Source organism: Carassius gibelio, chromosome B6 (assembly GCF_023724105.1).
Source record: "Carassius gibelio isolate Cgi1373 ecotype wild population from Czech Republic chromosome B6, carGib1.2-hapl.c, whole genome shotgun sequence".
In the NCBI taxonomy this organism is placed as follows: Eukaryota; Metazoa; Chordata; class Actinopteri; order Cypriniformes; family Cyprinidae; genus Carassius; species Carassius gibelio.
The window spans coordinates 13,104,103-13,131,403 of record NC_068401.1 but is presented as its reverse complement, the minus strand read 5'-3'; the positions used below and the strand labels follow the sequence as shown (position 1 = coordinate 13,131,403).

The following is a 27,301-nucleotide window of genomic DNA, read 5'->3' as shown; positions in this document are numbered from 1 at the left end:
AATAAAAATCCATATATGTTGTAGTGTTGGGCGATATGGTCATTTTTCAAATCAGATCAGATCGACGATACACGATATTATCGTGCATGGGTGGAGCAAGGGAGAGACTCTATGTCATAACAACTATTTGGTGTTTTAAACTGTGCAGGTGCGTGAGAGAGAGCCTATGGAATCACCAATAATCAAAAATATATACTTTCAAACATACTGATAAACTAACGTTAAATATTAAAATACTGTAATTAAAAACAGCTAGTTCATATATAGTCGGACGCAACTGTCATATCGCACATCCTGTGACAAATTTGCCACAACTGCACGCAGAAGTTATCAGTCTAAATGTTCTGAAAATCAGTCAACGGTGAAAATCAATATTAGATTTCATCAAGTCCAACAGTTTAACACTAAAATTGGACATAAACAAACACGTTAAATATAAAGTAGGCTATTCAGAACATGAAAGTTAATATATTTGGAGTAAAGTTGAATTGAACTGATGCATCAGTCATACAGCGCTCCGGACCCTGCGCCTCATGAAGAGCACGACGCACTGCCACAGAAACAAGAATGAGATGCATTCTAACATAACTGTGGCATTAAACTCAGTTAGTGAGGGCTCGTTTAAAATATTGCACATATATAGGCCGTTCAGATTACTTGTTAAAGTGCAATGAAATTTCTTATATCTGCAGACAATGTGCAACTGTTTGTGGATGGAGAATTCACCGGCTATGCGCTAATCCTCATTTGCACGTGTGTGAAATGCAGTGCTGAAGTGAAATAACTGGGCAGTTTGATAGCTGAATTATAATAGGCCGCCTCATAACCTGCGGAAAAAACCCAACCCGTGCATCACTAGTGCATGTGATACTCATGGGAGTTGTAGTGTCGTAGTGTCACACTGCAATATGGCTTATTTCAGATGCCTTTTAAAAACACTAGAATTATTCAACACGCCAAAGTGGCTGGTTGGAGTTACTGTGTTACCCACCACAAGCAAAATCCACCTGCATTTGGCGGGTTGGCGGGTGTTAATGTCAAGCCCTGCATACAGCCCTATTGTGCATACATGATGCGTTGCAATTGAAATGAAAATATAAAATGTAAAAATTATTTAAATATTAATGTTGCTTTATTTTCATATACTCTTGGGGGGCCCCTGGGGGCCACGGGGGCCCTAAGCAGCTGAATAGTTCACTTATGCCTTATAGAAAGTTCAAAAGAACAGCATTTATTTGTAAACTTGTCTCTACTGTCACTTTTTGATCAATTTAATATTTCCTTGCTGAATAAAGGTTATTCTTTTTTTTCTCTCTCAAAAAAGGTTGTCATCTTTATTTCTAAAGAGTTTTATACAATACAGATTGTATGAAAGCAGCTTCACATAAACAGGAAAATCTTTTTTTTTTTTTTTGACAGAATCAGTTATGAAAAGTCAACTATAGAGACAGTTTGTAAAATTTAAAACACGCAGTTAATACAGTTGATATTTAAGCCAAGTTATAAATTTTAATTCTAAAATGAATGTGATGTGGTGATATAAAAAAAATGATAATAATAATAAATACAAGTAAACCTCAAAATAATGCTAAAATTGCATTGTCTTCACTGGTTGGCTCAAGAGGATGACTTCTCTGAATGAACTCCTGAATCACTAAACTGTATAGTATCAGTTTTCAATACATTAGACATGTTAACATTCATTTTCATGACAGAATGTACGTAGACTCTAATTAAACATAAGAGTTTTTACATATTGTAAATGCCAGTGAAATCAAACACTACCCCTATTGCCATTTCCAGTATCGACATGAGACAATTAACCTCCGGGTGAACAATCTGGCTGGTTCAGGGACGCAAATGCCACAGAGCTTGTTTCCAGGGTAACCCTTACGGCCGTCCCTAGTACCACTTTCCGCTACCTACACCCGCCATACAATATTGATCAGCAGCTAGAAACGGTCTTAGTGATCTTGAACCTACAAAGTGTGATTTGATTTGTTTGCACCTCTGCAGCCACAATGTCTCCTCTCTCTCCTCCCCAATGGCTATTTCACTACAAAAGTCCCCGACACTGTTAGTGGAAAACAGAGTTGTTCAATTTGATCAGTTGTGGCAAATGAAATGGAAGACATTAAATAAAGGCCACGGAATTGGAACACACGGAGAAGAATGCAATTAAATGGAACTCAACAAAACCCTATAGCTAAAAATAACACTTCACCGAGACATTTATATGCAATGGAAAAAAGTGAACAGGAGATTGGCTCTGTGGATCATGATGCAGAGTAGCAGCCATTGATGGAATTGTGATAATAATCTTCTTCTATACAGCCATAAGACCTTAAAACTCCAACAGCAGTACTCCTAGAGGTTGTTTTTTTTTTTTAATGAGAAACATTACAACACATAAATGTTATGTTACTGAACAGGGACAAGAGAAACAAAGCTAAGTGGCCCCAAGAAGCTGCTTATGCAACAAAAGGAGATGGTCATTTCTATGAGGTGGTATAAGCGGCCTGTAATTAAAAAGCTCATTGCCTCACTTTGAGGATAGCAGGGAAATAGATTCTGGATAAGTAATGGCAGCCACACCACCGCCAATACCTCAGTAGTGTTCCTGCAGAGTGATATACGATACCGGAGGTAAGAGTGTATAACTCCTGTCTCATTAACTTCACCTCCTCTTATGTAAGAGCTGGATCTCACTCACTAATAGCTCAGAGAGATATGGGGAAAGAGAGAAAGACACGGAGAACAAGACAGCAAGTTTTAGAGAGTTAGAAGATGTGGGCATTTACCTAAACCCCATTCACAAGCATGAAGATGAAATAAGAAACAAAACATTCATGTGTTAATTCAATGAAAACAGAAAATTGAACCATTACATTTACATGACCTTAACAGATGGATCTATAAAGATAAAATAATATTAAATTACTTTCACATATATGGCATAGACAGACAGACAGATAGATAGATAGATAGACAGATAAAATAAGAATAAAGCTAAAATAAAAAATATTTATTTAAAAATAAATAATATAGTATGCATGAATAAAATATACAAATAAAAGCAAATTAAACAAATATGAATTACATTTTCTTATGTTTTTATTAAGTGGAATAAAGATAAAAATATATATAATTTTTAATAATAATTAACAAAAAAACTTAACTTTTGCTATACGCGAAAAATAAATATTTCTTAAAAAATAATACAAATGGCAAAAGCACATAAAATAACAAACTTACATTGAAAAAAATTTAAAAAAAATAAAAATAAAAGCTAATTAGACTGATCCCAGTAGGATAACGCAATAGTATCTGTAACTGTCAATGCAAAATCTTAAAAGTATACTATCATCATCATCATCATCATCCAAATGATACCCTGCAGTCATTTTCATCACTACATCCATCACCACATGTGCCGTCAATGGGTCTGTTATGCGACTGTTCTTCTCGCTGCCAAACGCCCCCGTTCCCGCCTGCCTCTCTCTCCCTCTCTGTTCTGGAACACTGCAAATGTGGTGGCACAGATGGCAGCAGTTGGCCGAGCTGGTGCCGTCTGTGAACAGGGTTCAGCAACTTTACCCGGCAGCAATGAACATTAGGGACGCGAGGGGCATGGAATGGCCTGCCCCAGATATTAATAGAGGCATAAATACATTGTGGTTCAACCTGTTCCACCGGTTTCTCTGGGGCCTAGACTTTGCTCCTCTTTGCCTGAGTCAAAACACAGTGTGACATGTATATTGAATTATTTATGGACACAGTCAGTCACGACTCACGACTAAAATGCTATTGTCTTGAGAAACTGATGCTGCGATCAGCAAAATTTCAGCTTGCATGCCAATTTAAAAATACAGTTTGGCTCATACTAATTGATCCCCCTGTGGGCAATGGCTCAGATATGCTCTGATAACATTCATTTGTATAAAAACCAATGGCCGTTTATATAATAATAATTGTTCAAATTACTGGCTCAAATAAGCAGCACAACTGTTTTCATCAATGATAGTGATAAATGTTTTTTGATCACTAGAACAGCAAATTAGAATGATTTCTAAAGGATCATGTGACACTGAAGACTGGAGTAAAGGATGCAAAAAATGTTTTGTATTTTTAACCATATAAATGCAGCTCTAGTCAGAATAAGGGACTTGCCAATCCCAGACCCCAGACATGCACACGCATACATTTTTTCTGTTTAAGCATCTTAAATCAGGCTTGGATTAGGCCGGCTTTCCTAACCAACAGAAGAGCACTTGTTATAGGATGTGCAAAAGCTTCAGCAAGAAAATCGATGACAAAAAGGGCTCAGTCTGAATGACCCACACTAATGAGAGATCGACCGATTGGCTCACACTCCTGAGTCAGGAAAACCTTTGTTCAAGATGGGCTGCGATGACAACAGGTTCATGGGGTGCAGTTAATGTGCTGAGAGGAGAAATGAAGGTAAAGAGGAGGGATGCCAGCGGTCAGCCAGATACACAACCTGCTATAATTCTACCCTTGGCAAGCTGGTGGGCCTGTCCCCATAGCAACATGCTGTGTATGTGAGGGGAATAAATGTGTGTGTGTGTGTGTGTGTGTGTGAGTGAGTGAGTGAGTGTAAACACAGGCTCATCTTAAAGAGATTTGTCTTTCAAAATGAATGTTTGACGTGATATGCTTTATGTGTTTCCTGGGTCTCAAACATGGACAGAGTAGCTAGTGAAGGGATTTTTTAAGTATTTGCTTATTTCTTCATTAACCAAAGGTTGTATTAATATAATACAGGGGAATTTCAGTTCAGGTGCAGTATTTTGCAAGATTTGGATGCTTCATGGTGAAACTGTTATTGTTTAACCAGGAAGAATGATAAAATCTCTGAAGGTCATTTGAAGGTCGAGTGAAGTGAGTTCTGCTTTAGCGTTTGGTCTATATCTGCTCATTTTTAGACCATCTATATGCTAATTTACTCCTTAAAAACCTTGAGCAGATTTATGCAATTTAAGCAGATTTATGCTCTTCTGGGAAAAAGGACCAAAAATGAAAATAATCCTGACTTCTGTTTCAAAAGGAAAAAACGCATGAAGGAAAACTGCAGTTCATTGTCAGTTAATTTAACGGTTTCCTAAATATAGTAAAACCAATGAAAGTCTTAATAAGTTTGGGAATAATTTTGTGCTTAATTATGGTTTGTTAAATACATCAATATCTCCTGTAATCAAAAGTTCCTGTTTCAGTATTGTTTTCTTTCTCGTCAAATAGGAGTTGGAAAAAGTTCTTGTGGGCGAAAAACTTTTCTTGCTGAAATGTCACCAAGTCTGAATTCTGACAATATGACAGACTATCCAACCGAAAGACCTCACTATCCAGCAGCTTCTTCTAAAGTAAAACCAGACATTCTTTCACCATTTTCCATCCATGAGTGTTCAGTTCCTCTAATAAATATCCTACGTAGCAAGTTTGTTTTCCCCTTTATAAAAGATCATGTTAATTAACGTCTTACATTAAACAGCCATATAAACAGGCCTTTTTGTGACTTCATCATGAAACTCTTTGGCAGGGGAGTAAATGGATTAAATCTTGTATAAATATTTTTATTAGACTACATATTACACCTGCTCTTAATATATTGAACTCTATGTAATCTGTTGAAAACTGTATTAAAAATAAAGAATGTTACCTTAAAAGAATAGTTAATCCAAAAAGAAAAATTCTGTCATCATATAATTAACCTCGTGTCATTTTAAAAAATATATACATATATTTTGAATAAAGTTTTTGTTCATATAATCAAACTCAGTAGGTTCTGGAACAAACTATGAACCTCACTGATTTTCCTCAAAGATTTCAACATAATCATGAGTATATGATTACAGATGTTAATATTTTTTGTGTGTGTAAAAATCTCTTTGACAACCTATTTCTAACTTCTGACCCTGACCCATTTATTCAAACTGATCATTAATAGTAAGCCTTTTTTTATTACTTAAAGCCAGTGAATTTAGATATGTACACACATAGAGTCCATGATTTATGCTTTTTTTTTTTTTTACTAAATCTTCAACCCTGGCACCCAAATTAATAATGATCCTAATAATGTGATTTAATCCAGCTGGCAACCGGAATAAACAGCAGTCACGAGCAAAAGCTTCTCATCAACAAAACATGCATCCAGCTGTGCTCAAACCGAATGTTTGATTTAGCCAGTGTTGTGGGAGACAGAAAAGAGGACAAAGCAAATCTGTTGCTATTGGTTCCTTTGCGTTTATTGTATTCCATGTGATGTAATGAACAGGAAACAACAAGGGCCATTTCATTTATTTTATCTGGCGATTTCTTTCTCCCTCTAGTCTTCAGTATCTGCGATTCTCTCCTCATTTGTCTCACTTTCTGCACTCCCAGAGGAGCTGAATAATATTTAAGCTGAACGCTTAGGTTAAAATGAGCTGCATGACACAGCAGCCGCTGCTATCGATTGACTCTCAATTACATTCATTTGAAATTTAACAGGCCCGATAAATCATCCGGCTAAAAGCAGCCTCCCTTGCTAACACAGCGACACGCGCGCTCACACATCTCAAAATTAGTGTGTGTGTGTTTCAGCTGAACACCTGTAACTGCATACTGTTGTCGAAAAGTAAGTGAAGTACCTCATTTATCCTGTTGATCAACCTACACGCATACAGCATAATGAGACAAGTATGTACTGTGAATCTACAAACTGTAGCAGGATGGCTGGCTTTTCAATGTGTGGTGCATCAAGCAATCAACCTCCTCCACTGTCATGATGACCTGTCCAACACCACACTGAGGGTCTATATTTATTTGTGTGTTTTGGACAGCCCTGGAAAGAACAGGCCAGGGTTTTTTTTTTTTTTGTCTCAATAAAATCATTTAATTATTTTTTTATTTTTTTAAACAGCGATTTAATGAGCAACCTATTGCTCTGGCTTTAAATAGAAAAAAACTGTCAATACTGCTGCAACTAGCTGCAACACTCTTCATACTGTAGTTTATGAAACTGTTGTAAATGGGGAAAGACATTTTAAGTGCTTCCACTTTTGGATCCAAAATGTATATTTTTGTCAGAATTATTGCACTCCTGATCTATTGCGCTCCATCTACCAGAGCTCTTTCAGTAAAATTTCATAAATGAAGTTCATCTGAGATGTTAGGTGTAAGTAATATAGTTTCATGACCTTTAAGGGAAATTAAATGATCTCAATTCACCTGCCATTGCATGGGCTAAAAATGGGATTTTCAGTTGAGACTTGCATGGAGAATATGTATACAAATTATTTTCATTGGTACATTCAGGTTTATTAAGAAATATTAAACAAACACTTCATTCAGGTTAAAAATGAATAAACCCTAAACAAAAGGCATTCGTTTTACATTTACATTGGACAACACTAATGCTATGTCACACAACTCAATGTTGCACCAGACACACTGAGACATAACATTTAATCCTATATCAACATATAATATAGTTCAAATAACCATACTATTATCTCTCTCTCACTGTGGAGCAAATCTTATAGTAGAGCTGTAATAAATGTGTATCAGAGAGAGAATGAGAGAGTTTCACGCTGCTCTTGTTCTCACATTAACCTCTTTGAGGGATTCTCATATACGCTCATTAAATCCAATGCTCTACACAGCCAATCAGCTGCTTGAGGAAGCATGTAAACACATTCCTGAAATGTGCTTCTCTTTCTCAACTCTATGACTCATACTCTAAAATATGTGTTTGTTTATTCTGATTTATGGCATATATTCAACATGAAAAGTCCACTGTGTAATCTAATTAGAGATTCAAATAGAAATGTTATTTTAAATTGTAATAATCTAACATTAATAATAAAATAGTAAGTAATAAGTACTGTAATAGAATAAAAAATGATGGTAACATGTTACAGTAAGGTTCCGTTTTTTAACTTTATTTAATACATTAACAAATAGCAATGTATTTTTTACAGTATTTATTATTCTTTGTTAACATTAGTTAATAAAAATACAACTGTTAAGTCCACGTTAGCTCAGGTCCATTAAAATTGATAGATACAATTTTATTTAAATAATGTATTTATAAATGTTTAAATCAGCTTTAACTAAGATTAATAAATGCTTAAGAAACATTTTTCATGGTTAGTTACATATATGTATATTACAATTATTATATTATTGTTGCTTTTGTTAAAATAATCAAAAGATGGTCAAAAGATAAATATTCAGATTGTTTTCCCCAGTAGTGAACATTTTAACATTTAGATACAGAAGAACTTTGTCTGTTGAATATTAAAAACAAACAACAAACAAAAAATCTGGATCTCCTTGTCTGTCATGCAAATCAAATGTTCCTGCTCATCTCCAGACTGGATCTCTTCTCTCCACTTTCCCTAATTGCAGATTCAATTATTAGATCTGTCAGCATTAATATTTTTATACTTACATTTTTTGAGGGGGATCGAACTCTAACATTGTATGTCCCAATCAGACGTGACGCGGTGTGATAAAAAGTATCTTTTCCATGTAGTTTTTGTCCTAAGTCCTGACCACCCCGCAGTGACACGTGACAATAAACAACACGGTTGTTCCTGCCACGATGTTGCAGAAAATAAAAACCATTTCTAAAATAGAATACATACAAATGACAGTGATAATCTCAGGTAATGATTATATGCTTTATTCAATGTTAAACATGTTTAATGTGAGTTTGAATATTATTTGCATGATCTTTATAGACATAGTGAAAACAACAATATATATTTTACCTCAGATCTTGAAAATAAATTAGGCTAAAGCAAACTTACGTTAAAACTGTGAACTCACTGCGAACCAGCATTCATAATAAAGATGGTATCACTCAATCTCTCAAAACTGTTCAGTCCAAATGCAGAGCACCAATTCCGAGTATGGGCTACCATACTTGACAAATGTCACGACTTTAACTTTTCCATGTTTTTGCTGTCACATTGTATCTACACTGGACACGACAAAGCATTGCAAATCATTTGAACTTTATGTCAGGACGTCATAAATAGAACGAGTTTTCTGTTGGGGATTTGTTGCGCCATATCCAGTGTAGACAGCATCACTGATTATAATAAGTTCTATTGTATTTTGTTGCATTGCGCCGCGCCGCTCGCATCTGGTGTAGACACAATGTAAGTTACCGCCTACTGAGGAACCCTGGATTATGTTAATTAATGATAACGAATGCAACCTTATTGTAAAGTGTTGCCAAAATAAAACTGAGCATACTTAAGTTATAAATATGTAACAACAACAAAAACAAAAATAGTAATTTCTACTAATATTTACAATAATACATTTGAATCATTTATTGTAATTTCCCATTAAATAAATACTGATTACTAAATCTTGAGCGTAAAAAATACTTCTTCTTTAGCTGCCTTTACTTTTTTATGTTAAGGTGTCTGCTGAATGTCATGAGTGTCACAAAGCAATTTCAAGTATTTAAAAAAAAAAAATACTCATTTGCTCTTTTGCAAGGACTTGCATGTCCAATTAAAGAATTCAAATCGCATTCTACTTAACATTTGGAAAATACCATTACCCAAACTTGCATTGTACACTGAAAACCTTTATTACTGCATTCCATCAGAGAAATGTGAAATGATGACCTTCAAATGAGTGTTGCCAGACAGGAAAAGGTTGCTAACACTATACACTGTGCATTCCAATGCTTCAGCAACTGAATGTGGGACTTACATTGATTTCTTCTCAGTTCCTATAGGAATTAGGGTATATATACAATGAAGAAACAATCCATCCGCATGACAAGCAAAGGTTTTGAGACATAAATACACATGAAAAACTCAAGGACAAAGGTTGGAGAGCAATAAATAGATTTTGCAGAGTGGAGTAGACTAACACATACACATGGAAGACACACACAAGCATGCACGCTCAGAAAGAGCAATGTGCCACCTTCCTTGTCCTTATTAGTGTGGAACGAGATTACCAATGGAGAAAAAAAAAAGACTTGCAAATTCACTAAGCAGTGCTCCGTATTTCAGCACCAGTTTAAACTTCTTTCTACGCCAGTCTAGCTCTACGACATGCATGAGTCATCTTTACAGAGCAAATCTCTTCTTCTTTCTATGTAAATTAGGCTTATTATTGTGCCATATTCAGGAAAGACATTATATTGAAAAAACACACCAATTCAAGCCACTATACCTGAAATGCACATTCAAATTCAATGAAAAGACTCTGGCTGTGGGATTTTTCAAGATAAAAAACTTGAAGAAAAAGTGTAAAACATTTATTCCTTCCTATGCAAATTAGGATTATCAGATGCATGATCACCAGCAGATTATCAATTGATATTCAATCATACCGATAATCAGTCAAGTAATCACCTCAAAACACTTTCACCATAGTGCATTGTTTCAAGAATATTACATGATTTCTGAAGAATCATGTGACACTTAAGACTTGAGTGATGACTGCTAAATTCAGCTATCAGCCATCACAGAAATAAATGACATTTTTAAATATATTCAAATAATTGTCATTTTAAATTGTAATAATACTGTAATTACCATATTTCTGATGCAGCCATGGTGAACACAGAAGACGATACAACCTTGGTAGTGTAGAACAAAACAACCTTTTCAAGGTCACAGACATGACTGGGCTGTTCATCATATGTGATTGTACATCATTTAAATCATATTTTCCAAAAGTACTATTCATTTGTTTTGTGCACCATTATTAAGGGACTACAGTGGCACACATTCATACACGAATGTCACAGACAGCTCAGTGTCTACGCTGTGGTGGGCACGGGCTATGAAAGCAAGTTAAAAAAACAAAACCAAATTCAGCTCCCTGCTCTAATTATAGTTGAAGTGTAGGAGAGTGGTCACCTGTGGTGTGTGTGTGTGTGTGTGTGTTCAGTAGGTACTTCATAATGAACAGGCTGTTAATGAGACCTAAAAGAATCTTAAGGGAGTGGGTGGACTTTCTTAAGAAGCAAAATTGTATCTTGCAGGCTCTAATGAGGCACTGCAAAACTGCACCAGGCCATGTACCATCAGTCTGTAGTGATTAAAAGAGAACATATATTCAATAAAAGGATACACGCTCATATTTAGAGACAGCTTTTGAATCAGAGACCAGATAAAGCCCCTAATAAATCTCTTGGCATTCACATTGGCAATCTGGAGAGCATGACAAACTGATCTGGTGTTACAGCTGACATCCAATGACTCAAAGTCCACCTGCCATTCTGGAAATGCAAGGACACATAAAATGCAACATACAGTCTCTTTATGAATCCTATTTTGATGAGAAAACCAAGTATGTAAGTGTATGACAAACTACTGTTTAGAAGTTAATGTGAAATATGTTGTTTTTAGAGAAGTCTATGCTCACCGAGGCTGTATTCATTGGATAAAAAAAATATATCAATATTGAGAAATATTAAAATTTTAAATAACTGTTTTCTATTTGACTATATTTTAAAGTATAATTTATTTTTGTGATGCAAAGATGAATTTTGCAGCATCATTTCTCCAGTCTTCAGTGTCACATGATCCTTCAGAAATCATTCTAATATTATCAGTGCTGTAAACTGATGTGCTGCTGAATATTTTTATGGAACCTGTGATACTTTTTTTAGGATTCTTTTATGAATAAAAATTTAAAAAGAACAGCATTTATTTAAAATAGGAATGTTTTTCTAACACTGGTGTTCAAAAGTTTGGGGTTAGTACATTTTTATTAATTCTTTTTTTTTTTTTCGAAAGAAATTAAAACTTTTATTCAGCAAGGATGTGTTAAATTGTTAAGAGGTGATAGCAAAGTTTTATTGTTAGAAAATATTTATATTTTGAATAAATGCCTTTTAACTTTTTATTCATATTCTTGTTATGAATATGAATTTCTCTTGTCATTCTTCATATTCATTTTATTCTTTTTATATATATATATATATATATATATATATATATATATATATATATATATATATATATATATATATATAGTCTTGCATATTCTTTTTTTTTTTTTTTTGAATATATATATATATATATATCTTGAATATATATATATATATATATATATATATTCAAGATTACTGTTTTTTTTTTCTGTATTTTTGATCAAATTAATGTAGACTTGATGAGCAGAAGAAACTTCTTTAAAAAACATTACAAGTCTTACTGTGACCAAACATTTGAACGTCTGTGTGTGTGTGTGTGTGTGTGTGTGTGTGTATGTATATATATATATATATACTGATCCTAAATATTTGAACAGTAGTGTACCTGAAGAAAGCTAGGAATTCCTATTTATATTAATGGATGATTTTTTTTTCCTGCACACTGTTCCACATAGAGATGCTAAAAATACAAGTGTGTAAAATGTGCACTAACGATAAATATCCTACATTTCTGGCTAGCTTGGGAGATCTTGATGGAGGGAGACACAGAAAAACTGAGAAGTGTTTGCTTGAAGTTCAAACCAGAAACAGTGCCGTGATGTCTCAAGTATGCTTCACATTAGAGCAGACCATTAGTAGTTAATGTGTCCCGCTAGTACACAAACACACATGTCCGTTAAAGCTTTTTCGACTGAAATCACTCTCAAACAAACGGGGAACACTAAGAGCAGAGAGTGCATTTGGCTTTTGGTTTATTCATGACAAAACCACTGCAATGGAAGATGCTGCAATGGTCCCACAATACAGTGCGAGGGCAACTCTCAACGGGATTGCTGTCATGATAAAGGATGTCAGGTGAGTCAGTAACACAGCTACTGTACATTCAGACCACAGACTAGTCTTGAGTTCAGTCTTTCTTGCATATGCTTACCACGTTTAACAACAAAATTATTAATCCACTAAAATACAACAAATATAGGTATCACTGTAGTATAGGGACCAATTCTCCCTATTAAATAGTTTCTTATTAGCATGCCTATTTTATTGGTTGTTTATTAGAATTTATAAAGCATATATTGTGCATGAGCATATTCTACATCTTGCTAAATACCTAAAACTACTTTACTAACTATTAGCAAGCAGCAAATTTGTAGTTTATTGAGGCAAATGTCATAGTTAATGATTTGTTAATAGCAAGAATTGGACCTTAAAATAAAGTGTGTTATAAATACATATGTTTGTAACATAATGCACATCATATAAACTCAAATATGCTCTAATCTCACAAAATCCATGTGGGCATTAAAAGATGATCTTTCCAGGGCATGCGTGACATCCGCATCATTAACGTCAGCATTGAAATGAGCTCTTCCTGTGCAGTTCTATATTTCACTGCCTCGTCTTGTCCAGCTCGCTGAGCCCACTTTGATATCCTAATCATGGCTTTGGGACAAAAAACTAATGTTACAAGTGTTTACTTTCTGTCTGAGACACTGATAGATTAAAGATCTAGCAGACAGCAAAATAAATGGGTGGCGGGATGGAAACAGTAATCACTCATCTGAGGAGATCATTTGAGCAGATAATGCGAACAGTCTTATAATCATGAATTTTTTATGCAGTTTTAAAGCCTGTATGCTTTGGGAACAGTATGGCATAACTGTACAGAAACTTTTTCAGTTTTACATTTAGTAAAAAAATGTCTTTTATAAAATAGACCCAACTGTGTCTATTACTGTCATAAAGACAGAAGCGAGAAATAATGTTTTTTTGCCGGTCAATTCACTTTATATATATATATATATATAGAGAGAGAGAGAGAGAGAGAGAGAGAGATGTTGCTTGTTTGGTGACATCACTTGTGAAACTTAGCTTCTCTAACCCTAAACTACAACTGTTGTCCCATTTTTTTTTTTTTTTTTTTTTTTGTGGGCCTTAACCGGCGGTCTTGTGAAAGATAGCGTAATAATTATGGAGTAGATGAGACTGCAGCCATAAATCCAGCTGAGAGAGTCTGCTTCCAGGAGACCCGCTGTGTTCCAGATACTTCAGCCCTGGAGACTGATTAACTCGCTGGCAAAAAGTGAGTCTACCAGCCTGAAAATGTCTGAGAGCCAGGGAATGAGGTGCATTAACAACAACCGGCAAGTGAAAAGGTCACCTAGCTATTCTTACAATGTTGGCACAACATTTTCTTCTCCACAGTTGGGTTCAAAAGTCGTAATTATATGGTAAAAAAAATAATAAGCTAAAACAAGTGATAATATCGATACATAATAATGAAAATTAAGGTAAAATATAATCATTTTCACTAGAGGTACAGTATAAACTTTTTTTACCCCACTTATATAAAATGGCTTGACTGGTTGTTACAGTTCTGTCAATAAATGAAAAATTATGTAAAATGTATCTTTATCTTGTTTCAATGAGTCATGACACTGATGTGAACACAGCAAACATAAAGTATAATACACACACATGCACTTTTTCCACATCTTTAATTAAATGTACTGACAGCCTAACAAAGGAACTGTGAGTGTGTGTTTGCATTAGTATTACTGCTGACACGCATTATTGAGTGTGAGGTCAGAAATCACTAGTTCAATCTAAAGTGTGTGCAACACCATATCTGTTATGTGATAAAGCTGTTGGTAAACTTGTTTATCAAATGATCTTTTTAGCTCTTCACCTAAAACTTGCAACGTCAATCGAATGAGAGGAAGAGATGCTGAAACCATATCACTTGCGCTGTTGTACTTCACCCCGCTTTGGTTCAAAAAGCAATTGACCGTGTGTGTGTCTAATGAGAGTGTGCCCGTGTTAGTTCTGTTTATCCTGTTACTCAGCACTTTGTTTAAAGACCACACCACTCTCCTACCTTTCGTACTAAAAGCAAGTCATTAATATAGGTATTGACCATGCAGCTTTCCTAATTGCTGTTTCTCTATACGATCATGTGCCCATCATATGTTGTAAAAAGTGCTGTAGTAAACTCACAATTTTTAAAGATGTAATCTTATTAGATAGTATTTCTTAATCAAATCTTAATTTTAAAAACACTACAATATAAAAAGATATACTGTCACACTCTAGACCTTATTTTTTAATAAATAAATCGTAAAAGACAAGTGGTAAATTCATGATAAATGTGATTTGAATGCAATCTAGACTGGCTCTGGTTGGATTTTTGTAAATTTCCCTTAACTAACAAATACTAGTGGTTTAATGACATCTCTTCCAGGAAGTGACATCATTGGTGGAAAATCAACAGCAGAGCTATCAAGTAGTATTAGTAAGGGATTCAAGTTATGTTTTGTGGTATTAATTGGTTCTTCTCGGTCTAAAATGTCAATACATCATTATCAAATATTTAAAGATTTTAATTTTAATTTAAATGTATTTATTTATTTGTTGGTTTGTATGTACTTGCATATAAACATCCGAGTACAACAAAAGCACATTCATTTTATACAATACAAAAACAAAGTGTACATGCCCCACTAAAAAGAAGAAAAAAATCTGAATATTTCGCACATTGTGCTTGGCTTAACACTAAATATAATTTCACACTAAAAGGCTCCGATTCTTGATATGTGCCAGGGGCTGAGATGTGACCCCATGGCATCGGATTCAGGCCTGTCATATTAAAGAAAGCAAATATGTATGAGTATGTGTGTGCGTGCACTTTTGTGCATGCACAGATCTCTCTTCTTCACCGACTGTTCTGAATATCAACCATTCCAGTTCAGTGGCCTGATGAATCCAGCAGGCAAAGGAGCATAAACATAGACCTGCTGCACAACACAGAGTAAACAAGCACTTTCAGACAGACTAGGGGACAGGAAGGCTAGTTTACAACCCAAAATACAAAACACGCCAACATAATTAGTAACCCTGGGCCATTTAAGTCACTGGTGTGTCCAAATAAAGTATCTTACTGTACAAGCGTGAAGCTAGGTTTAAAATTAAGCAAACACTGAGCCAGGTTTAAAGAGATGCAGAGACATCTGTGAAAAAAAAAAAACCAAAGCCACAGTAACGGAACTGAGTAACGGAAAGGAGTCGTTAGCTTAACTTTTAATAGAGTGTACCAAACTTTTGGGGGGAATGCTTTAGATGTTTATGTATGCTAATATAGTATACAGTAATATTTCCCACAGAGAGAGGGAACAGATCCAAATATTAGGCCCTAGGGAGGCAGAAAGAAAGAATATCTCATTAGATGAAGAAGAAAGCAGATTAGTATGAAAAAAAGGTAGGATGCAGATTTTTTCTTGTTTTAGATTCAGCTGAGGGGATGTTAGCATTATATATTTAGAAATATCTGTCTTCCATTTTGAAATATGCATTTGATAACCTTCAGATTTAATTTCAACACCTGAAGAAAACGGTCTAATCATCTCTAAATGTAAAATGTTTTTCACTGTGTCAAGAACAAGCAACAAGTAATTTGTCTGTTCACACTGATAGTGTGAATCAAGTGATACAATCAACAGAGCTGAATGAAAGAATTGGCTCCCTTTAAATTCATGAGTTGGAATTTTAATTATATTGGCCATGTGCCACAAGACACAGAACTGGAATTAAAAGGAGTAAAAGTGGAATTTGCAGTGAGTTACATTTTGAAGAAATGACTTTAAGGCATTCTGTGAATTTACATTTTCATCCACACTGGTCTTTCCGTAACATCTGTAAATTTTAAACATTTTTTAGTTTTTCTTTTTCTTTTAACTTTAAAGCCATTTAGCAGATCAAGAATGAAAAGGAATCAACAAAATGTATGTCACTTGTCACAGCTTATTAGGACAGAAATGCAGGTTAGCATGGAAAAACCTGTGTTCATTGCCTAATTAGGATATGGTATTATAATTACTTGTAACAAGCAAAAATATATATATTTTGTAAATAATAATAATAAAAAATTTGATTTCAATTAAAAAAAAAAAACATAAGAGAAATGTGTGAGACATGGCACAGCAATTTTAGCACATTCCCACTGTGAGTGTTGATCATGTGAAAACTGCAGGTTTGAGTCTGACCTGCAACATGTCTCGACCCCATTGCCTCTCTCTCCCCCCAAAATTTCCTGCCACTCTCAAATAAATATATATTTAATATGAACAAAACATAATTTAAACTCACACTAAGGTTAATCGGAAATTGTCCTTTCATTTTCTCCTTGAGCGTAATTTACGAAGGCATGAGATTCTATACAGCAATGTTTTCCACACCACTGCACTTGTCTTTTCTCCACCTCAATGTTCATGCACCACCTCACTCCCTCAAGACAACCCTGCCCCCCCATCCATTCCCAATGTGTGTTACCTAATACAGCAAGGACCAAACCACGAACAGAACTATGACACAAGCCTCCACTCACAATAATTCAGATGCTCTGTTGCACAAAATGTAAAACCACCGGCTACACAATGCGCATCTGCGAAAAGATGTTCGATGAGTTGCAAAAGTTCCATCCGAACATCGGAGGACATTCAGGTTGCATTTAGACGTAGCATCTAGGTCCAGAAAACCATTAACTATACACTGGTTTGAATCTGTCAGATTAAGACAGGTCGAAAAAGATGACATCCAGAACTCAAGCCTACAGTATTCCTTTAGAGACCGGCTATGACATTTCAAATCACTCTGATTCCATTTGTGGTTCAATTTATGAATCGTTGAGATTGAAAGCGTGCACTTCCATTGACATTGTGAGCAGCAGATTGGTGCTAAACGTCTCAGCCACTATAATCATACAAATCACAGCAGTTATTGCAGTCTGCAACATTATACTTCCTCTATTAAAAGCTCTTCTGTCTGTGTCTAATGGTTGTCTGAGTGAGTAATGCATAGATGCTGGTGGCTGTGCATGTTTCACGGTGTAATCCAGTCACAGTGTGTATTGTACTTGATACATTAAACCTTAAACATACTCTGCCTAGCTAACTAAGCAGATGAAGGTACACCTTTTAGACACAGAATGGATTTGAAACAGTTCTCCCATAGAGGTACATGTGTGAGGAACATTCAAGGCTCAATTCCAAGAATAACACATCTTAATGGTTTCAATTCCAGGGGCTAAAACAAGTACAAAGCCTGGTCCAGTTCAAATACATCATGACTTGCGAACAAAACCGTGCATTCTAGAAGATAAATCTCAAATACTCTTGCACATGGTCACAATTTTTTCATTGGATCCAATAGGATCTCTCCTAAAAAGCGGCTCGGTGTTCCATTGTTGTAAAAACATTACCGTAGCAAGAGTCTAGACAGGATGACAAATGTTCTATTTACTAAGGGATAAAAACCTTCCGTGTCACATCATATCCTGCCCACATCCTCCTAGCCGTGATCCAATCTCTCCAATAGACAGGAAGCATCTCACGACACAAAGCTTTCAAATTGCTAGAGTAAGCGATAAGAGTGATATTTTGCTATGTTATTATTTTGAGTGATGCAAAACCTTCTTTTAAAGCTGGCGCTTTGAACGGTCACACTTTTACGAGAAATGACAAGAATAGCATCTCATTTTGTAAATGAATGTTTCAGATAATTAATATGGAGGAGAGTTTATTTGGCATTAACATCAATTGCCTAACATGCACTGAAGTTCATTGCCAAAATACATTACAATTATGAATTTTTGTTTTATATAAATTTAATATTTTGTTTTTAACTGTATGTTAAGATATTGATAAACAAATATAGATGCACAGTTTCACAAAATTACATTACACATAAAATATATACTCATGTATTCACATTTATACACTATAAATATTTCTTTATTAATTTGAATAGATATTATAAGAAATCAATGCAAAATTATTTTAAATATATAACAAACATTATGTATATACACGTTTTTATTATTAATATTACTGTGGGTTTGACTAGGCTATGTTTAATCTATTGACATTGCTAAAAACCTATAAAATTCATATCTACCATTTAAGCAAACAATGCCTCTAAAATCAGAGAAACGGTTAATAGTCTTTACTTGTTCCTGAAAGGAGACTGAGATGGTTCCACTTAGAGAGAGCAAAGAGAGCATCGCACTGACATGCCACATCACATTGACAGAATTGCCCTGTTGTTTTAGCTTCTCTGGCAGTCGACACATCACGCATTATTCACTAGTTTCTTTTTTCATTAAGATCTAATGTTGGTCATAGCACTTCGATAATCACGCCTGCAGTGACAGCACACCTCACTGAACCATAATAACATTTATCCAAACTAATTCAGTGTCATTCATAAAAAATAAAAATAAAAAACTCAAACAATGTAGTAAAACCCTCCCCATCTAAAATTCCTCTTGCGATCCTCCACTCTTTACCCTTTATACCCCAGACAGGCTTACCAGGTGTGTGCGACGGTGAATCGGCGCCTGTGGCGGACGCCCTTGTTAACCATGAGCTTGCGGAAGAGGCGCGGGGAGCTGCGGGGTGATATTTTGGGGGAGGTGATGCGCTTGTTGCCGGCACCCAGTCTCGGAGGCTCCAGCTCCAAATGCATGTGCTCCTTAAAGGTACGAATGCAGGGGTCCAATTCCGGAGCACTCAGCTCATTGGATGACATGGTGATGCTGCGGGTTGAAACAGCCCTATTTCGCCCTTTTCTGAGTCACACTACCAACAATTCCCTCCGTTTCTCTCAGTTAACTAGAGGTTATGACATGCAGGCTGATGTTTTGTGTGTCAGACAGGAATAAATGTGTGCGCTTGAGCTGCTCTATTCTCTCGCTTCCTCTGTCAGCTTAGGCTTTCGGCAATGCAGTAGAATAATCCTCTCTCATTCACTTCCACTGACACACTGAGAGCCGTCCCCGTCAGTGCAGTCACACCTCCTTCCTGGCGAGAACAAGAAAAAAAGAAAGAGCACACTCTCTCTCTCTGTATCTATAACCACACCTCTCTCTGTCTTTCTGTTTTTAGGCAAAACGAGAGATGAAAGACTGTCTGTCTCTCCTATACAGACATAACTGACTTCAAAGGAACTTGGATGTCCAGTGTTTTTTCTTTTATTTAGATGTCTGTCTCCCACTCATACCTCCTGCTCCATTCTCGCAGCTCCTTAGACTCGCACTTACTTCACTCAGCTCCAGGAAACTCCATCTTAAATTATTCAACAATGGGCAAGAACAGGTCTTCTCTCCCATCAGTGGCTCCTCTCTTCAGGAACTACCAGGTAGAGCTTTTTGTGATGCAGAGAGAAAATCTGGAGGAAGGAATCAACTGAGTGCATCCAATTCTGCTACCCCAGGTGCTGTCTGCTTTGAAAATAAATGGAATAGCTTTGAGATCCTTGGATTTATAAAAAGCCCTGAGAAAATGTGCATAGTGACGGTAAAAGCTCCACCCCTCCCTGCAACTGATTGGATGAGCTGTGGTTAGTTTGATGGGTGTCTCTGGCTGAATTCTGATGAGGCCTTCTGCCCTTTCACAGCTCAGTGGCGTTCAAGACACAGATAAAAGAAAAAATCCAAAAGGCAATTTAAGCCCAGGATTAACAGTGTCTGGGGAAATAAATATTGCTCTGAGGTAAATAAAGGTTTAGATACTGAAGTGGCTGGTTTTGAAGAGAAAATAATAGGAGTGAATTGGAAAGAGAAAATGATTTAAATGGAACATTCAGATGGACAGAAAACAAAATAAATGTATAAAAGAGAAAAGGAGAGCGTGTGAATTCCTTCACTATATATTTAATTGAACATGCTTACCTTTATCAACTACCCAGGAAAAACAACGCACATGATCCTTTGAGTAACATTTCATGTAACGTGTTCAGATGTTCAGTCAGATGGCACCTAGACACCTATACAACAATAAATACCTAATGAAACAAATTGCAAAACCGTGATGTGACTTCTGGAGGTGCATTGCTGAATGCACTTCAAAGCACGTTTGAACGTGAAACAGCAAATCGCTCGCCCTGTGTGACAGCAACACAGCAAGATTATCTCTGGCTCTCACAGAGACATGCTGAAGAATGGAAGTACAGTCAACACCCTCCGGCAGCCAGGACTTCACCATGGAGACGAAGGAGAAGAGGAAGTAAGGAGAACAGGAAAAAAAATTATGAATGAGAGGATAAACAAAAAAGTTGGAACAGATGGTAAAATCTTATATTTTACCAGCTGTTTTGACAGATCTTTCAACACAGAAGACCTATGATATATAACTGAAATTCCCTTATTTTGGCAAGCAAAGATCAGGGTTTAAACTTGGTTGAGATTCTGAAATTGAGAGAGGAGAGAGACAGATACTAGAAAGTCACTAAGATCAGTTTAATTATAAATATCAGTATATATGGAATGAGTATCAAGTTGTTTACTGACCTTTAGTTGGTCTACTTCGTTCACCTTAACAGGGTCTACTGATTTTGCTGCATTCACTTTAAACAAGGTCATCCTAAAAATTACAATGATTTAGGATATATATATCGAAAAGTTTAAAGGGACCAAGAACTGAACCTTGAGGCACCTCGGTGACTAGCTGACTAGTCTTAAACATCCTCCTCTCAAGAAAACCTTAAGGCCTGGGTACACTTTATCTTCTGCATTCTACTCCATCTAGTGCACAGTTCAGTATTTAAGCCATAATATACTATATGGACAATGAGTGCTCATGGACGTGTTTGGCACTCATGAACTACCCAGTGGACCTTAGTTTTTTGGAGCACTCATATCACTTACACATTTGCTGTTGTATGTGCACAAGTAGATGTAAAGTGTGTGCAGACATCAACGCACTGTAACGAAAACTGTTATGCGAACATAGCATGAACAAAGGAAAAATGCTTTTAGCAGGATATGTCTGATTCCGTAAACACGGTTTCAGTGCAGATTTTGCAATGTAGAGACTGTCCATGTATAATCTGCTTTGTATTCCCCTAAAGATCTTGCTCATTGTGGTAAACTGGCTCCTACCGTGGGGAAATTGGGGCTTTTATTCTATTTATTGACATATCAGCTACCCTGTAGGTAGATAACACCATAGTGAAAAACTGCAGTGCAAATCTGTAAACACCATTTTGATGACCCTGTTGGTTGTATGACTTCCATTTAGCAAACACTTCCTTAACCAACAGACAGTCCTCTGGGATCAAACTTCAATAATGTGGCTTACTAAATGTTAACAGTTCATGAGTCACTGCTGCTAGGATTTGAACCTATAAACTTTGAGTTGCCATTTCACATTTACTTCTAATCTTCTACTACTACTGTCCTTAGCAGGGGATTGCATTATTGTGAAATCCAAGCCTTGTGTAGTAATGTGACTCTAGCACGAGTTCAATGACGAGGAATGTGATCAAGTCACTCTGACGGACCTTTCTGAGTCGTGAGCCTATTCACTGATGGAGTCTAAGTGGAGAGGTCTTACATAACTGAAAGTCTTACATAAAGACATTTCCTTACTGCTGACTGCTGCGATGAGGGAAGTCATATGGCTCCCAATGCTAGTTCATATTGTAAAAAGGATGAGAGATGCTGGGAACCAACAGGGACATAACGAGGCAAAATAGAAAGCTTAGACAAGAGGAATGAGAATGAGGGCAAACACAACCCCTGCAGAGTGAAATTTAAAATCTTTTCACATGATTAGAATTTGTTAGAAGCTGTCTCCTAAACGCTTACCAACATCTCCCAGCTATTTCTCACCCTTCACAGTGTTGGGTATTAAGTATTTTGTGAACCTGTAAGATCAAGAAGATTCCCTCTACCCTAAACGTTTAATGTATCAGTTGTGGTTTCTGCCTAAAATATTAAATAACATACAAGGTACAAGTTTGAGTTTAAATGTATCTATTTTTATTGCCACCAAAAAAAACTTTTTTAGAAAGCTAGTTATAGATACACAAAGCCATTAATTCATCCCAAAACATTTAACATATGTTAACATCGCTTTCTAGATTTTGCAAATGAATGCCCTGCTAAAGGATTAAAATTTGAAAATCTCAAATTGTTTTGCACTGCAGAAATGTTTACTACTTAAAATCTAATTACCTTGATGGTGGCATTGCAATATTTATAAGTGAACTGCATTTGGGCTTTTTTCTTACTCATTCACATTTAACAATTGTTTCTATTTTATTTTTATATATTTTACCATATATTGCCACTTTTGCACAACAAAGACAGCACAGAAGTTGTGCTATGAAATAACAAGTCATGCTAATTTACCTAACAATGGCAAAGCAACTGTAATGCTGTATTTAATTTACACAGAACCAAAGCAAAAAAACTGAAATGCAAATCTAGTTTAATTATGGCCGTTGACACTATACTACAGCTGGTACTACTCCTGAAGTTCAAAGTTCAAATTATTAGAATCAGCACTCCACTCCACGGCAGGATACACTGTATTTGACAGTGTGGGAAATGCAGGTCAGTTTGATTTGAGGATAGCTGATAACTGCAGGCCTCAGAAGGCCTCGATTAATTGGTCTCTAAGCACAAATCAAGCCTAGAAACATAAAAGCTTGATGCCTCTATTCCAACAAAATTGTTTGCGCACACACAATGTCCGACTGTGACCACAGTTTGAACACGTTCTAATGGTACAGCTGGTTAGTGAGTGTGTGTGTGTGTGTGAGATCAAGCCATCCTTCATCTTCATCCTTGTCTGATGGCTTCTCTGGCATTTTCAGGTGAAGGGTCATATGAAAGGTGATGTCTTAAAACCCTCCACTAAGAGCTTTGAAGGACACCATCAACAAAATCCTTTGAGAAAGATGATTCTAATCTTGCGCAAGAAAGGCCACGAGTAATGAGAAAATAACACAGGGAAAGAACATACACGAATGAAGATATTCGAGACTGAGACTGCAGAAACACCACCCTGTTTGTTTTCTATATTTTACAAAAGCACAATATTTTTGTTGGTATTGTGTGTGTATACAAAAAAAGACCTTTTAAAGTTTCAAATGAAATATTACTCTTAACTGTAAAATTGCTAAAATTGCATAAACAATTGCCAAGTTACTTTCACTCTTATCAGAAAATAAATGCAAGTGATCATTAAAGGTCCTGTTTTGATACTTATGTAATTTTTCAGTGAATATGAAATTACTGAAAGGATTATAAGTTTCACTTTGCAGTGTATTTTTTAGGTTTGATAACTTAAAACACTTTGAAAAGTAAAGTAAACTTGAAAGTAACTTAAAAGTAATTAGTAATCTGATTACTTTTTAAACGCAGTAATTGGTAATGTTTTCAAATTACAATTTTAAAGAGGTAATCAGTAATTTAACTTTTTTGAGTAACTTTTAGTAATCACCAAGATGCATTTGAAACCCATACATTTTTCCTTTTTTCTATGGAGCACATTGAATAATATTTAGCAACTGGTTTAGAGATCCTCAGATACAGATAAATGATTTATTTATCAATTAACTGATAATGTATTTTAAAACCTATAATCAAAATATTGGCCAATGTAAATGTTGTTAGGGTGTTTACATGAACTCACACATTGGTGTAAAAAAAATACACAATACTGTGTATACACACTAAATGGTCCTTTTTATGTCTCGTTGAAAAAAAAAGCAGCTACAACATTCTGCTAAACTTCTCTTTTTGTGTTCCTCAGAAAATAAAGCCATGCATATTTCAGGGTCAGTATATTCATATTTCCAAGATATGATGACAACTAAACGTCACAGAGACAGACATGTTCTTACATTATACAGCCATTCATCCTGCAGGAAGTGACAGATTAGGACTAAACAGACCTCGATCTGACCCGGACACAAGAGTGTGAGGAGGTCTTGTGCAAAGGCACTTCTGAATGAATCTGCCTCACACTGTCTCCCTGACTTGATGTCAGAAATGTTTCTTTCTCTCTCACACAATCACTCGCACACAATAGAGCACTCAGTCCCTAGAAAGGGGGTAAAGTCACTGATGAATTCGCTTGGCAGACAGCTCAGTTCCCTGTAGTGTCTGTCCTCCAGCATCATTGCTTATGCCTGGCCCATAAAGCTATCCCACAAGCCACCTGGGAGCGCCCAAATCAATCTGCAACAGTGTCACGTCAACAGGAAAATAATTGTGCTCCAAATATAGCACTTTCCCTAAACCTTGTCTCCTGATTCTCCTAACACACACATCAAACAGACAGGAGCTCTAACAAGAGCAGAAATGCAAGAGTGTGAGACAGCAGGGCAAATAATGAATGCTTGCCAGTGTCTTTACTCGTTTTAGTTATTTATATATATATATATATATATATATATATATATATATATATATATATATATATATATATATATATATATATATATATATATATTAGGGATGCACGATATTGGATTTTGGCCAATATTCGATATGCCAATATTTTCAAAATGATTTTGGCCGATGCCGATACCGATATCAATATATATACAAATTTTTCACCTGATATATTTAAACTTTCATTTTACTGAAGAGAAATCCATGTATCTCTTCTGTACTGATTCTACCATAAATGTATTATTTTACAAATGTAGACAGACATTCACACCTGAAAAACAGGTCAATTATTTCACTTGGAGAATATCGGTTTGGCTCATCGGCAGAAATATTCATATCGGCCGATACCGATGATGGTCATTTTAAGCTTTTATCGGCCGATACCGATGTTGTGCCGATATTATCGTGCATCCCTAATATATATATATATATATATATGTGTGTGTGTGTGTGTGTGTGTGTGTGTGTGTGTGTGTGCGTGTGTGTGTCCAGTATTCTAACTGGAATGAAGTCATATTATAGTCACACTATTGGTTTTGATATTTAAGTAAATTTTAACTGATTATGTGACTTTTCCAGTGAGGTATTTTGTTGCCATGATCAACCGATTCACTGATATATCCTCAAAAAATTGTGGATGCATAAATTGGAAATTATTTTCTTTCTCTCATAAATGCACCAAAGATAGTTATGGCAGATGTCAAGATTTTCAGTGAAAACTTACATAATCTTGTTCTGTTTCTCTCAAAACACCTGTAATAAGGGTGGTATGATTCACTTTTTTAATAATTTTGTCCCTGACAGTCCTCATACACTTTCATTTTATGGAAAAGAGTGGCCATGGTATTCAACTAGATTTCTTATGTTTCTGGGTGACCTATTCTTTAAATAAACATTATGAGACTTCCACATCTCAATTTTTCATCCATTTAAAAGGGGCATACTACTGGCCTACTTTAATACATTTATGGCAAATGTGGGTCTGGAGTGTTTTGGGGGGCAGACTGATGAATGCACATGAGGTTTACCAAACCAGAGGTGTCACACACAGAAACACCTGAGAAGAAAAACCATGACCTATTTTAGTCTCAATGCTGCCCTCCACTGGCAAACAACGACAACAACTACCAATTTAATGCATTTACTGTAATCTGACACAAAACATTTAGCAAACATACCAAACTTATGTGCTCTAAAGTTGAAATATTGAAAATCAGACCTGTTTATTTTCAGACAGATTAAAAAAAATCTAATTTGTAGCTACACTAATCATATAAAGTATTATAAGCATCCAATAACAAATGTGTTTTGGTCTTATTGGTGCATTTGCTGTGGGCCCATCGAGCTATTGCAACTCACTAATTGCAACTCGGCTGTCAAATCACATCTTTTTAGCAGACAAATTAAAGGAAGAATTATTGATGGATGATTACAAACATATTACCCTCTCCTCGTGGCAACAAGACTGAGCATCATGCAGCAATTTAGGACTTCCATATATGCATATGTTATATGTAAAGCATATTGCAGATGCTTAGACATTAAGTACAAGTACATTAGAAAGACCGAACAAAACATTTAAAGGAATAGTTCAACCAAAAATGTATCATCATACCAAATCATCATTTGCTCACCTTCCATGTATGAGTTTCTTTCCTCAATTCAACACAAAATATATTATTTGTCAAAGAAAAATATTGGTAACCAAAGGGTAGCCAAAGGTAATGAAACAACAACCTGACTTTTACAGCTAAAAAAATGGGGGAACCTGACATAACCAAATAAAACAAAACACTCACTTTTGTCAAGAGTTTGGGGTCATTACGATTTAAAATGTTACAAAACATTTTTACTTCAAATAAATTCTGTGCTTTTGAACTTTCTTTGTGATCTTTAGGAACTCTTTCTCAAAGATCACCATTTCCATTAAAATATTTAGCATTATTAAAATATTTCTTAAACAGGTTTCCCAAAACAATTTTCCAACCATTATTAAACCTCAATCAATACAATAAATGAATCACAGAAGAACCAGTGTTTACATTCTTCAAGACAAAAAAAATGAATGTCTCTGCATTTTAAACTGAGATGGAAAAAATCTAATGTATTTTATAAGATATTAGACTTCTGAAATGAAAGTTGAGGAG

At 35.6% G+C, this 27,301-nt stretch overlaps 1 protein-coding gene across 2 annotated transcripts in view; it reads right to left on the bottom strand.

Moving 5' to 3' along the window:
* The window catches only part of pde4ba (phosphodiesterase 4B, cAMP-specific a), a 138,241-nt gene that overhangs the window by 67,817 nt on the left and 43,123 nt on the right, over window positions 1-27,301 (bottom strand). The window contains exon 1 of one of the 2 annotated variants that reach the window (XM_052558281.1): window positions 19,281-19,638. The exons of the other annotated variant lie outside the window; for it this stretch is intronic. Coding sequence (XP_052414241.1) covers window positions 19,281-19,498 — 218 coding nt within the window. The 5' untranslated portion in view covers window positions 19,499-19,638. Of the gene's footprint in view, window positions 1-19,280; window positions 19,639-27,301 lie in introns of those variants that run through there. 2 annotated transcript variants of the gene reach the window in all.